General features: G+C 51.4%; 1 protein-coding gene across 1 annotated transcript; it reads right to left on the bottom strand.

Annotated features, from left to right (window-relative positions):
* Positions 1 to 278: 278 nt before the first annotated feature.
* Positions 279 to 8,772, bottom strand: EMWEY_00020340 (WD domain-containing protein , related; the record flags this gene model as incomplete). Its single annotated transcript, XM_013480379.1, has 13 exons — positions 279 to 341; positions 455 to 661; positions 1,104 to 1,239; positions 1,420 to 1,520; positions 1,665 to 1,763; positions 1,912 to 2,020; positions 2,121 to 2,223; positions 2,456 to 6,486; positions 6,698 to 6,842; positions 7,131 to 7,420; positions 7,656 to 7,861; positions 8,186 to 8,494; positions 8,668 to 8,772. 13 exons carry the CDS (start codon positions 8,770 to 8,772, stop codon positions 279 to 281), a joined length of 5,904 nt encoding a protein of 1,967 aa, XP_013335833.1.
* Between the last annotated feature and the right edge of the window lie 3,167 nt (positions 8,773 to 11,939).

Genomic DNA, 11,939 nt, shown 5'->3' with positions numbered 1-11,939 from the left:
AAGGAGTCCAGACGAATCCTTCGAAGGCGGACTAGCACTTAAGTGACAACGCGACGCATGCCGGCCATATTTGCTCATGCCGGCGAACTGCCAATGCCTATCCCGTCTGGTGGAATTGTGCCCTGTATGAGAGGTGGCGAGCACGACTACACTGGGAAGAGGCCTGGACGGCTGTACTTTCAACAAAATTATTTCTGGCAGATTGCGGGAAAAAGTGGTAAGCCAAGACTTATGATCTAGTGGAGGTAAAATAAACAATTCGGGGCTATTATCAGCAGTTAACCTTCAGGATGTAACCTTGCCGCAAGATACTCCAGCGTCGACGCTAACACATCCACGCCCTGCAGCACAGGGGCGCAATATGAGGTAATGCCAGATGGGACACAGGAACACTTACAAGCTGTACACTAAAGACTGACCGCACCCAGCTACAGCGAAGTACACTCGTTCCCACCTTCTCCACCTGCCGAATGCCCAGCCGTTCATTTGGAAGGTGAGCATTGTCGCTAGCCTGACCGAAGGGCAACTGGCAGACGGCTATTTCCTCAGAACTTTGTGTGCATCCCTTGGGGCTGGGGAGCCTCCGAAGAGCATCAGCGAGAAATGGAATTGCCGGCATTGAGCCCCCCTCACGAACATAAAGTGGTTCAACACCCCAGACCTGTGCAGACACAGTGAAATCGACTCTTGAATCCGTTGTTATGAATGCAGCTGCCCCAATTATTTGGGAGGCTGCTACACAACGCCGCAGCGCATGCCGTGAGCCGGTGAGGTCCATTCAGCGTTCTAAATTTTACTGTGCTTAGCACCTCCTTTATAGCTGCATGAGCAGCGCCGTACAGCGCACGCGTTCTCGGTGCTTCCAGGTCGGCACGCCAGCAACGTCCTTGTCGAAGGCATTGGACTGCCAGTTTGCTCGCAGAAGATGTTTGCTTGAATTGTTCCTGTAGGTGGCCTCGTATGAGACTGAATACCTCTTTTGGTCCCTGAGGTTGCAAGATATTGGATCAAAAAAGCGCCAACTCAACTGTGCAGGCTCTGCCGGTCGATATTGTCAAATCATGCAAATCATACGCGTCGGACGAATACAACGGAGGGATTACCTGGTTTGGCACAAGGCGCAGGCTGATTTCTGCCGAAGCCGTTGAAGGAATAATACGCATAGCTCCACCAGCTTGTGCGCAGTTTCCCTTCAAAGATGCGTTGATGCCCAGCAAAGACATGGAGGGTTCCAACCAGCTGAATAGGAAACGACAAGAAGCATAGGCATCTGTGATATTGCACGACTGTAGCTCGTGAACACAGACCTCCAGACAGGGACAATCTGCAGTGGTTCATTTGTAGCAATGCAATGTAACGACTCGATTGGCTCAGAAAGGCACAAGCAGGCATCAAGGTCAACGCGCTGTTTGGCTGTACCGTTTCCGAAGAAGCTCCTGTGGGCTATCAACTCCAGTTGCAAACGCATCCTTTATCCATCCGGTTTCTACAGACTCTGCAGCAACCTTGATGCGCTGGAGCTGAGGAACGCGTAGTGCAAAGTAAAATGGTTTGGCGTGCCTCAGAAAATCCCTGAGTGAGGATATATTTCCCATTTCCCTCTGCAGTGGAACGTATTGGAACTGTACTGCGAATACTTTGCATTCTCTGCACTTGCGGCATACCTCGGCGTAATCAGGCGCCTGAACGGCATCGTAGAACCCAGGAATTGTCACGCGACCAGTTGTAGGATCGTACATCCGACCCAGCAGGTGCACCAACCTCTGCATAAGCACACGAAGGAAGTTGAGGACTAGGAGTTCAATGCTCATGCTGGAATCGAGCCTGGTTCTGACTGAATAGCCTAGAATTCTAAAGAGACAGTAGCACACTCAGCTTGCAAGTAGTTTCAGCCCGAAAACTGTTACATACCTGCATTGGCTCCTCTACTGAACCGCCATGTACCCCTGAATGGTAGCCGCCATCTCCTGTAGCCGCTGTTGCCTCCACGCGGATGTCCAGCACCCCACGCATGCCATAGCTGCAAATAGGGACCAACATACGGACGCAGGAAGACGTGAAGTACTGTCTCGACCGGATGTCAAGTGCGGAGTTCGCTACTGGGTGCAAGTCCAACTTACACAAGACACGGGGTGACGTCATCAGCCCAATAGCTATTATTGCATATGAGGAAATGCGTTCCGTGAAGCCAGCTTGCCTTTTGCGCCACAGCATCGGCAAGACCTGAACACACCCCATGCCACAGAACATGGAAGCGCCATCATCCTGCGACAAGAGCTAATCAGTCGCAAAAGCCAAACCACGGGATTTGTCGCATTGCACGCTATGCTTTACATGGCAATTGATTGGTAGAGGACAGCACAACGATGGGGCGAGAGCAAACCCTTCATTTCAGCCGTTGCAACGTTTTTGTTGGGGGCCCGAGGGAGTAAGAGGTAATACAGAAAAAGCATACCCACGCTGCCGTTTTCTTCGTCTCCTTCGCAGATCCACACGAAGTTGAACGGAATTGCATGGTCGTTCTTGGCGGGTGCGTGATGTTGACTGGCTGAACCTGTGGTGGTATTCGGCTGTGAACATTGATCGTGTGCTGTCTGGTTTACCCTATGCTTCCGCCTCCATTCTGCTATGAACTGCTTTACGGCTAACAATGAGCAGATTATGGGTCCCTTATTGTCAGTCACTCCTCTCCCATATATGTAGCCATCTTTGCAGTGGATTCTCCAAGGATTGGAGTGCCAACCCGTTCCATGCCACTCCGAGTGTTTTGCGTGATTATCTCGGCGTTTTATGCTGTCTCCACATGCATCCGCTTCAATGCTGCAGCGCATTGAGTGCTGGGTCCCAGCCGGCAAAACCCCAGTGCGTGGCAGTGCGGTCGGAGACGCCGCAGCAGTAATGGGAGAAGCTGAGCCTTCTGATCCGTCAGAAGGGGTAGGCGCAGAAGACGAAGCGCTAGCCCCTGCGGATACCACATCGTAATGCGAATAAAAGACGATGGTCGGGTGTTGTGGATTAGTACCTAGACGGCCAAACACCACAGGATGCGGCTGTCCCTCTCCTTGATCACCGTCAAACTCTGATGACGCCGCTGATCGACGAGGCCACACAATATCCACCGTAGCTCCAAGTGCCTGCTCAAAGAGCTGTGCGACAAACTTGGCAGCACCGATGCAGCCGCTGACGTGCCGGGGACAGCGTGAGGCTGAAATTGACTTGTATGCAACGAATTGAGCAAGGAGGGGCAAGAAGTCTCTCCTTCTAGGCTCCAGCCCTGCCCCAGTTGTAAGAGGCGGCAAGGAAGGCATTGATGCCCCAGGGGTGATAATCATGCCTTTAATTCGACTGCCACATATCCCGCGCTGTGCTTTTATCGGGATAGTCTCAATCCGTCCTTTATACCCCGTAGTACATCGCTGTATTATGCCTGCATCAGCTCTAGCGCTACTAACACCCTTCAGTTCCGACGCCGACGCAGCACTAGCCTCTGCGCAATCGCTTGATAGGGACGCCTCGCGGGTTGCGGCTCTAGCCTGATCGTAGGGCTCTTCGATTGACTCTTCCTCGTCCATGTCTCTCTCGCCAATATTCCAAACACCCAACTTGCCGTCACCTCGTCCTGCCCACAACTGCAAACCACCCACCCATTTGCTGCCGGCAGCATTTGGGCTTCTTGGAAACGTGCCAGGACTCCCCCTGTCGTGGTTAGCAAGGCACGAGGAGTCTGACACCAACAGTAGATCAGTGAAAGCTACGCCTCGTTTCTGGTCTTCGCCGCTGCCTGGTCGAAAACTTTGGCGGGCGCCAACTGTGAAGCGCCCATGGTCCGCAAGCGTAGGAGACGCATTTAGGTTAAGTTCGAAGGCGACAACCATCAAGTCAAGCTGCCAGACGAAGAGTTCGCCATTGGCAGACCCGCTAATGAGGATGTTTCGCCCGGCGTCCGCAGCAAGGGCCAGCACCTCTGACGAATGTGCATTCAAAGTCTGTATACACACGAGCTGCTCGAGGGCCCAGACGCGAATGCTCCTGTCACGGCTACCACTGAACAAGAGACCCTGCCGGGAATGCGCGACGTCATCAGGCACTTTGGAGCACTCGGTTTGGGGACTTTGTACTTGAAGGTGATCCCTAGATCCCCAGCGGCGCAAATCTCGACAAAGGGATTCTACAGGTACCTCGGTGTATGCCACGCAGAGCACCCCTCCATGATGGCCTGACAGCTCTCCCACTAAGCTCCCATTTTCTCCCCACAAAAGCAGCCGGCCATCGCCTCCACCGCTGCAAAGTACTCTCCTGCCACAGCTGGTTAAGCATTCTACAAAGCCGTTGTGCCCACTTTCATCAAGCCAGGGTCCGACTAAAGACTGGTGCGAATGTTGACGTTTTACACCAGATTGCTCAAACGGCAAAAACCGCATTTCTATCTTCAGCCCCCCATCTTGCTTAGGTGGCTGTGCCACAATCTTCAGGCTTGAGGTGCTAGTGACAACTCTGTAAGTACCTGGAGAGGCCGACGCTGCGGCCCCTTCAGGTAGGGGGACCTCCAACTCGTGCGGCGCCTTAAAACAGTATACTGTTCCAGTGGGCGGGTAAAGGCACCCAGGTCTTCCAGAGAGAGAGCATTTCTTGGACCACAGAGTTGTCGCTGCATGTGACGCATGCAGTGTCACGCTGCGGAGGGCCCGAGCAAAGCCGGCAAGGAGGCATCGAAATGATTCACCCTTTGCTAGTCCAGATGTGTGGCGAGGCGAAGCCATTGCAAGCAAGCTCTCGTCTTGGGTGGGTGAGTGGGTGCTTTGAGACCTCTCGGCCACACATTGTGGATCCCCAGTGAAGAGCGAGCGCAGAGACTCCCCTTCTTGTTCTCCAGTAAACTGCACCTTCAGTTGACCTGAAGCAAGAGTCCTCAGCTCGAAATCTCGGGACACACTCAGGGGCAGAGACTGCTGCTGCGTTGGTTGGAATGAAACAGCATTCGCCAAGACCGAGACCATAACCTGTGTATGGCGGAAATATCGCAACAAATCATTTAGAAACACTGCCCCGATCTTGGCTGACTGGAATCCAATGAATAAGAGTAAATTGCACTCTGGCTCATCAACAAAAGGGTTTGGCTGAATCTTATGGAGATCTGCAAAAGGTAATGATGTCAACGGGGAAGCTGCTGATTCCACATTACTTGCTCCCCCGCTATCATCCAGCCGCATTGCCGCGTGTATTGCTTGAAGACAAGCTTCACACGTATCAACTATGCAAGTACGCGTAGATGGGTCGTGGTGACTGCCATTTGTATGAGCACAGTCGGGAGAGTCCCTCACTAGCAATGAAAGGACGTCGCCCTGGTGAGGGAGAAAGGTAAGGCGCACAGCCAATAAGTCGTCAGCATCAATAGAAACCCTAGGACCATCAAGGCATACACGTTTGCCACTGAGGAGACGCGGCTCGCGACCTCCAAAGATGAGCGGAGAAAGATCCCAAACAGCCAAGGAGGTGTCGCTGCCCCCCGTTACTAAAAAGACTTCCGGGAGTGCAGAACCGCAATTTTTGCATGCAATGGCTCGCCCAGTGCTCACACAGCCTCTCCTGAAGATATTGGCGTGGACAGCCATGGCTAGGACTCCTCCCACATGCGCTTGAAAGGATATTGGCGCCACTGAGGCGCTTGTGGCATCGTAGATGACTACCTCCCCACTCTGCATGCCCACGAAAACAAAGGTCTTTGCCGCCACAGGAAGCGCTGAAGAAGGCGTTCGAGAGAACGATTTCGATTTACTGTCTTCGCGGTAACTTGTTACGTGTATCAGAATGGTTTCAAGACATAAGATGGCGCAGGAACCTGCAAGGAGCTCGTAGCACTGCTGATTGGTTCCTGGGGTCTCTGAATTTAGCTCTGCATGATATAAATTTGTCTGCGGCAGGCCAGTAGAACACATAGATGAACCAGGAGGGCTCTGAGATTGACCATCTTCTATTGCAGCCACCGCTTGCCTTTGTACTTGCGCCGCTCGCAGCTGCTTCTCCAAACCCTGCAGCTTTAGTTCCAAGGCTCGCCAGGGCTTCTCAGCTTCTTCTCCATCAGTTGATTCAGTAGCCCTTGCCAGTTCACGGATGACGCCCTCTAACGAGCGTAGCATGATTACCGGCAGTTCATCGGCAGCGCGAAGAGTCCCCACAGAAGAACTCGAAGTTATTTTCAACAAAGCTGCGATTTCTTCTTCGAGTTTATCTGCTAATGAAGGCGCTAGGCACTTACGCAGAGCTATTTGCCTATCAGAGGAGGGGCTCTCTATCTCCTGAGGCGGCACCACGGACCCAGACCTACGGCGGCTCCTCAGCAACGAAGGCAAATACCCAACACTAGCGATCGGGTACAGCAGAAGGTCTATAGCTGGGGTGATCAAAATCATGGTGTTCCTCGGCACCGGCATCCAGTCTTCTGGGTTTGAAGTAAGGGGTTCGCTTGTCACAATGCATATATCCGTCCTGAAATGTAGACAGCAGAAAGCAGATACACACGAAAAATAATAATGATCATGCAGCTCTCCCGTCATCACCCCAATGCCTTGGCTGTCACACAAGGACGAGGGGCAATGCTGAGCTTATACGACAACACTTGGCCGCAGCTAAGTAGTTGGACGCGGGATTCCTGTCTCACAAGCCCAGTTAGCATTGAAATGCCAACAGCCGAATTTACCTTTTGTCCTTGTGAGTCATGCGATATTCATCGCACGCGTCCTCCTGCTGCTGCCATGCAGTTCCTGTAGCAAAATAGAGACTCGGTGGCATTGTCGGGCTAGTTTCCCCTGTTGGATCTGGTACGATGGAAGACTTCCCCGAAACTGAGCACAAAGCATCGCAGCATAAGAGAAAACAAATATCCTCAAAACGACTTTTAAGAGCAAGCATCAAGATTCTGGCCTTGCAGAAATTCAAGTGCAACAGCATCCAAGCGCAGTTGTCGAATGCAACGATGACTACAGCTTGTTCTGCTCCTAGAAGGTCCCCCCCTCCCTTATGCAAGATTGCATGATTGGGTATTTAGGGGATTGGAAGACCGTGTTTGTAAGTATAGACCCGTCGTGCCTGAAGCAAGCATTGTATACAACAATTCAGGCTCCGTATCTCACCATAAGCCACTTCTTGAGCATTTGTAACAAATCGTGTTGCTACAATACTCTCTCCATCCGACACCACAATGTTGATTAAGGTTGTTTCTTCGATTTTTTCCCTGTCGAGCAGCCAGCAAATTGTAGCAATCATTTGTTCCACAGCGTCTTTCATTGCAGAGTGTGTTGAGGGTTCTGTAGGACTATTTGGCAGAAGGGCCAGAAACACCGCGAACAGACAGGCGCTGTCAATACAGCTATTCGTTATCGCAAAAGAAAACATGGGGTCGGGTAGGAGACTGAGTAGATCCCTGCAAAAACAAGCGACGGGCGCATTTGATGCAGCCTACGGCATAAATGGCCATACATGCGCTCTTGTAGCCTTCAGGATGCAGTTCTTCTCACGCAAAAAATTACCCCACAAAACATTCTGTTCGTGAGATTTCCAAAAGGGCTGGATGACCCCTCCTGCAGCACTCATAGTGTTACTGGTAGTGGTTTGACTACCGTAACAGGATCCTTTTTGTCAGAATTTGCTCCGCTTACCGGCGAATCCGGTTGAATCCCCCCACGTTTCCATTGTGCATAAAAAGAAAACGGCCGCAGCGAAAGGGATGGCAGCACAGCTCTGTGCTGACGCTACCATTTTCCACTGCCCAGGACGGAAGACCACCATCGCAGCCAGCGCAGTGCGATACACCCAAAGTGCTGCTCGCCGCCCTCACATGGGCAAAAAACAAACGGCTAGAGATCTGCAAACGAAAACACAACAGTGGAGGAAGCCTAAGCGTGAGTGAGTGAAGTTGTTGAACGCCGCACCGAGGCAAACGGCGGGTGATGTCTGTTTAAAGTCCCTGCATTCATATTTACGATAAGAATACTGCAACAACTCTGGTGAGGCGTCTGAAAACGCCCAGACCGGTCCAGAATGCTTTTCAATTCGGATACACAGCACTTGAAATCCTTAAGCGCGCGTTGCTCAAGTGCGTGTTCTTGATGCGTCCGGAAAACGTAAGAGTCAGTCGGCCCCCTGTGTTGCGCCAGTGAGGGGCACTAAGTTTTAAGCATCTCCGTACCTTCTCGGCGAGATTGTATAGATTCCTATCTGCCCAGGCGGGTTTTAGGGAGGTAAATACGCAGGCACCTCCATCGTCGACGGATGAAATGGGGTTGGCAGTGGCAGCATGTGCATCTGGAGTCTTCTTCCCGTTTGTTCCATCGCCAGTGGCGCCACAGGGTCCAAAAAGGCTCAAATTTGTGCAGGCGGAAACGCTGGGGGAAGCATTTTTGGAGGATTTCGTAACGTACCAGCCAACCCCAAAGCCGTCCCCATTGAGCGAGGCTTTCTGGTAGGCGTTTCTAATATCATCTTGACGCAGGCGTTCCTGTGGGGCAAAGGTAGAGCCTACACAACTGATACTGGCGCGGCAATTCTGTTGAGGTCAACGCAATAATCACAAGGCCTTTAACTACAAGCTGGATCACGGGAGCAGAGTGTGCGGAAAGGCGTATCCTTCAGGGTGAGGAGCTGGCTGAGGGATTGAGAGGACAGACACACCTGACAGTTGAAAGACTGCTGAATAATACTCCGGCGAGGCCTAGTAAGAACATCTGCAAGGAGAATCGGGTCCCCTCGGGTAATAATAGCGGTAAGCCGGCACATTGCAGAGTCGTCACGCCAGCGTCCGCGAACGGAGAAATTAACACCAGTTAGGGTGTTATCCCATGGCTCCCTCAGTCCCCAGGAATCACACAAAGGAGATCGGTGAACGCTCTATTCAAAACGCCGATGAACACTGTCTTGGCGTTCAACAGTGGCCCGGGGTGTTTACGGAAATGAACTGCTCATGGACACCTCTAGGCAGATGAGCCGCTAATCATGGGCTGATCGGCCCGCCATTGACTAGAAATATTTTTCTCTTTCGAGACAGGCCCATAATTATAAAATTTGAAGCCCTACATCAATCTAGCCACTTCGAGGTTGACCTTTGTCCCCGCGGGCAAGCTGCGGGGCCGCTGGCACATCCCGCTTCCCGGACTTCGTGGACCGCCCCGGTGAAAAGGGCAGCTGGATGCAGAAACCCAAGAAAATCTTCAAAAGTGAGACAGAAAAAAAAGTTTCAAGAGAACGACTAGGCTGGTAGGTGATCAGTTCTTAGTGGCTGCAGCAACAAGTGCCGCCGGGTAGATGCCGCAGTGACTTGCGTGTCGAGTACAGTGGAGCCGTGTCTGACTAGAGATTTGTAGCAAGTTCGCCTTCTCCGCACCGAACAATCTTGTTTCCTGGAAGTCACTGTATTGTCAAAGAGTAATTGGGGGCTTCAGTTGGAGAAGGTGAAGACCTAGCCTCTTTGGGTTGCCACCAGTACGCAGTGGTGATGAATTGAATCTGCCTTAAGGCTACCGTTTCAGTACACTTCCATCCACACGAGGCAAGTGATTTCTGGAACGTATGCTTTGAGGGCATCTAAAGGTACTTTCCCTCTGCCAGCAGGAAGTGCTAGCCCCATTGCCAAGGCTCGTAGAGTGGGCAAGAGCGCCAGTGTTCATTTGTATGACGGTGGTCTTCGTTGGCTTTAGTCCGCATTGCAAATTTAGCTGCATGTACTCATTGCGTGTTTCAAAATGGCATCTCATCGCCGGATATTTTTGTAGAACAAGCGCATTTGAGGCTCGTCTGCCTTCTCAAGGGTACTTCCTAGGACACGTGATAATGCGCGAGTCCAGAGGTAAATTCTAAACTATTGTGAAGGCCTTTCTCGGAAAGAAATAACTAAAAAGCACGTTCTGAAAGAGAGGGTAGGTTGGGCCAGAGTGAATCTAATATAGTGCAGCAGGAGCCCTGCTCTCCTAGCCTACGACGGGATTCCTTCATAGCGCGACACTATATTTCCCTGGTTCCAAAATAGCATTAGTCTTAATCTTTGCAAGTGGATGACAGCGACGCTAGCAGCGTCGCTTGTAGAGGCACCTTATTCACGAGGCAGCAAACTTGAATCCTCTCCCACCTAACAGCCGATGTACCGGAGGGTAAGACGTAGCCAGTGACACCAGCTGACCCCACAAAGTTGAATTTATACACAGATAAATAGGAAATGGTATGCACTAAGAAATCCATGGGTGCACGCTTGTTTATAGGCCGTTGGGAATTCAATCATGAATGCTCCGGAAACTTCTGCGAAACTTCGATTGTGCCAAAGCGGAACTGCAACCTAGTCGCTGTAGAATTGCTTTAACACATTACGCGGGAACTGCCGCTTGGACCCCCAAGCCTTGCATATACATTGTGTTGAGAGAAACGCCGCAAACATGTTTTAAGTTTCTTCCAGAGCCACCTGATTCACTGGTTTGTCCAATAGAATGCGCATGCAGTGTAGCAAGGGAGGCACAGATTCACCCTGAATCTTCCGTCGCTGCCAACTAACAAAACGGAGGACGGCAAGTCCTCTACTTCTTGAGCTGTTCACGTGCAGCCTTCGAATGGGAGGCAGCTGCAAGTCTCCGACGCCCGTTCGCATTCCTGAAAGAAAACACACTTGTCTGGATACGGTAGTTTTCAACCCAGGGTGTCCATCTTACTGTACCCCAATCTATTCTTGCCTACCCACAAACCGCAGCTCTTCGAAGATATTTATGTGTGCATTGCATGCCCTGGAATGCATCGCCTGTGTTTCACTCTCCCTCACATGCGCAATTGAGGCGAGCAACCTCGATTCCTTTGCGGAGGCGGATGAAGCAGTGATGGGCTTATCGATCCGCGATGCGTACATTGAAGCTGAACGTCCACCCATGAGTTACACAAGAGAAGCTCCAGAAGACAAGGATGCAAAATTGAAATCGCTTATACAAAATTTCCCTTCGCTGTGTGTCAGCTTACTTAGGGTGCACAGGAGCAATTTAATCGCTGCCATAAATAACAATTCCAAGACTCCAAAAAAGGCAACCCGCATTGACGAGCCGCACGCGAGGTTCAGCAAATAAACTGCATACACAGGAGACCTAAATGCAACCTCATGTGCATGATTAGCAGAATGCAAAGCCACATAGCAGCTGGCTCTTTCCGCAAAATGGAACATGTAGTTTGGGATTGAGGTAACAAGTTTAGGTATTTTCACACAGCTGTTGCGAAAAGCTTCAATACTTTAGGCTCAGGCCCTCTGGAGCCTGTCACCTAGCCAAACCTGCCAAATGCTTACCTATCAAATGCTTCGGCATGGTTGCGGCGACCGCCATGCACACGAGTTGCTCCTGGCTAGCATCTCCGGCAAGAAAAAACCAAAAGCCGACGACAGCACAGAGAATATCAGCTAGTGGAGGCAGCGAGAGAGCCACAGCAAGGAGGCCCCATGAGGCGACACCAAGACGGTGGCCAAGACCAGTGCACTTGGTCATAGCGGTTCCGACTGGAGACAGCCCCATACCAGGCCCCCCCACTGGCGAAGAAACGAACAGGGAACCAGTGGTAAGACCTTGAGAAGCTTCCCCCCTGAACCAGAAGGAGTTTACAGGCACCGCCCACGCCACACTGTCTCTTGGCGTTAAGGCAGCTGAGGGGAACAGCTGCGGCCACGCGACTGCAAAGGAGGTGCCTTTCAGACCGAACAAATATATGCCAGTTACCACCATGTGAATCATGTGGACCGCCAAAGCTGCAGCTAAAACGTAGTTCCTGAGGAAATGCATGGTACCGTAAATGGACACACACAGGACACTCGTCTATATTTTTCGCGACAACTGAATGCATGGAATAGTGGGGCTGAATACCCATTACTCCCACGCACTCCCGTTACTGGGGTCGTAGGGGGCTATATATATATATATATATATATA

Source organism: Eimeria maxima, genomic scaffold, assembly GCF_000499605.1.
Source record: "Eimeria maxima Weybridge genomic scaffold, Emw_scaff187, whole genome shotgun sequence".
In the NCBI taxonomy this organism is placed as follows: Eukaryota; Apicomplexa; class Conoidasida; order Eucoccidiorida; family Eimeriidae; genus Eimeria; species Eimeria maxima.
The sequence above is the reverse complement of the archived record's forward strand: the minus strand, read 5'-3'. Positions and strand labels throughout refer to the sequence as shown.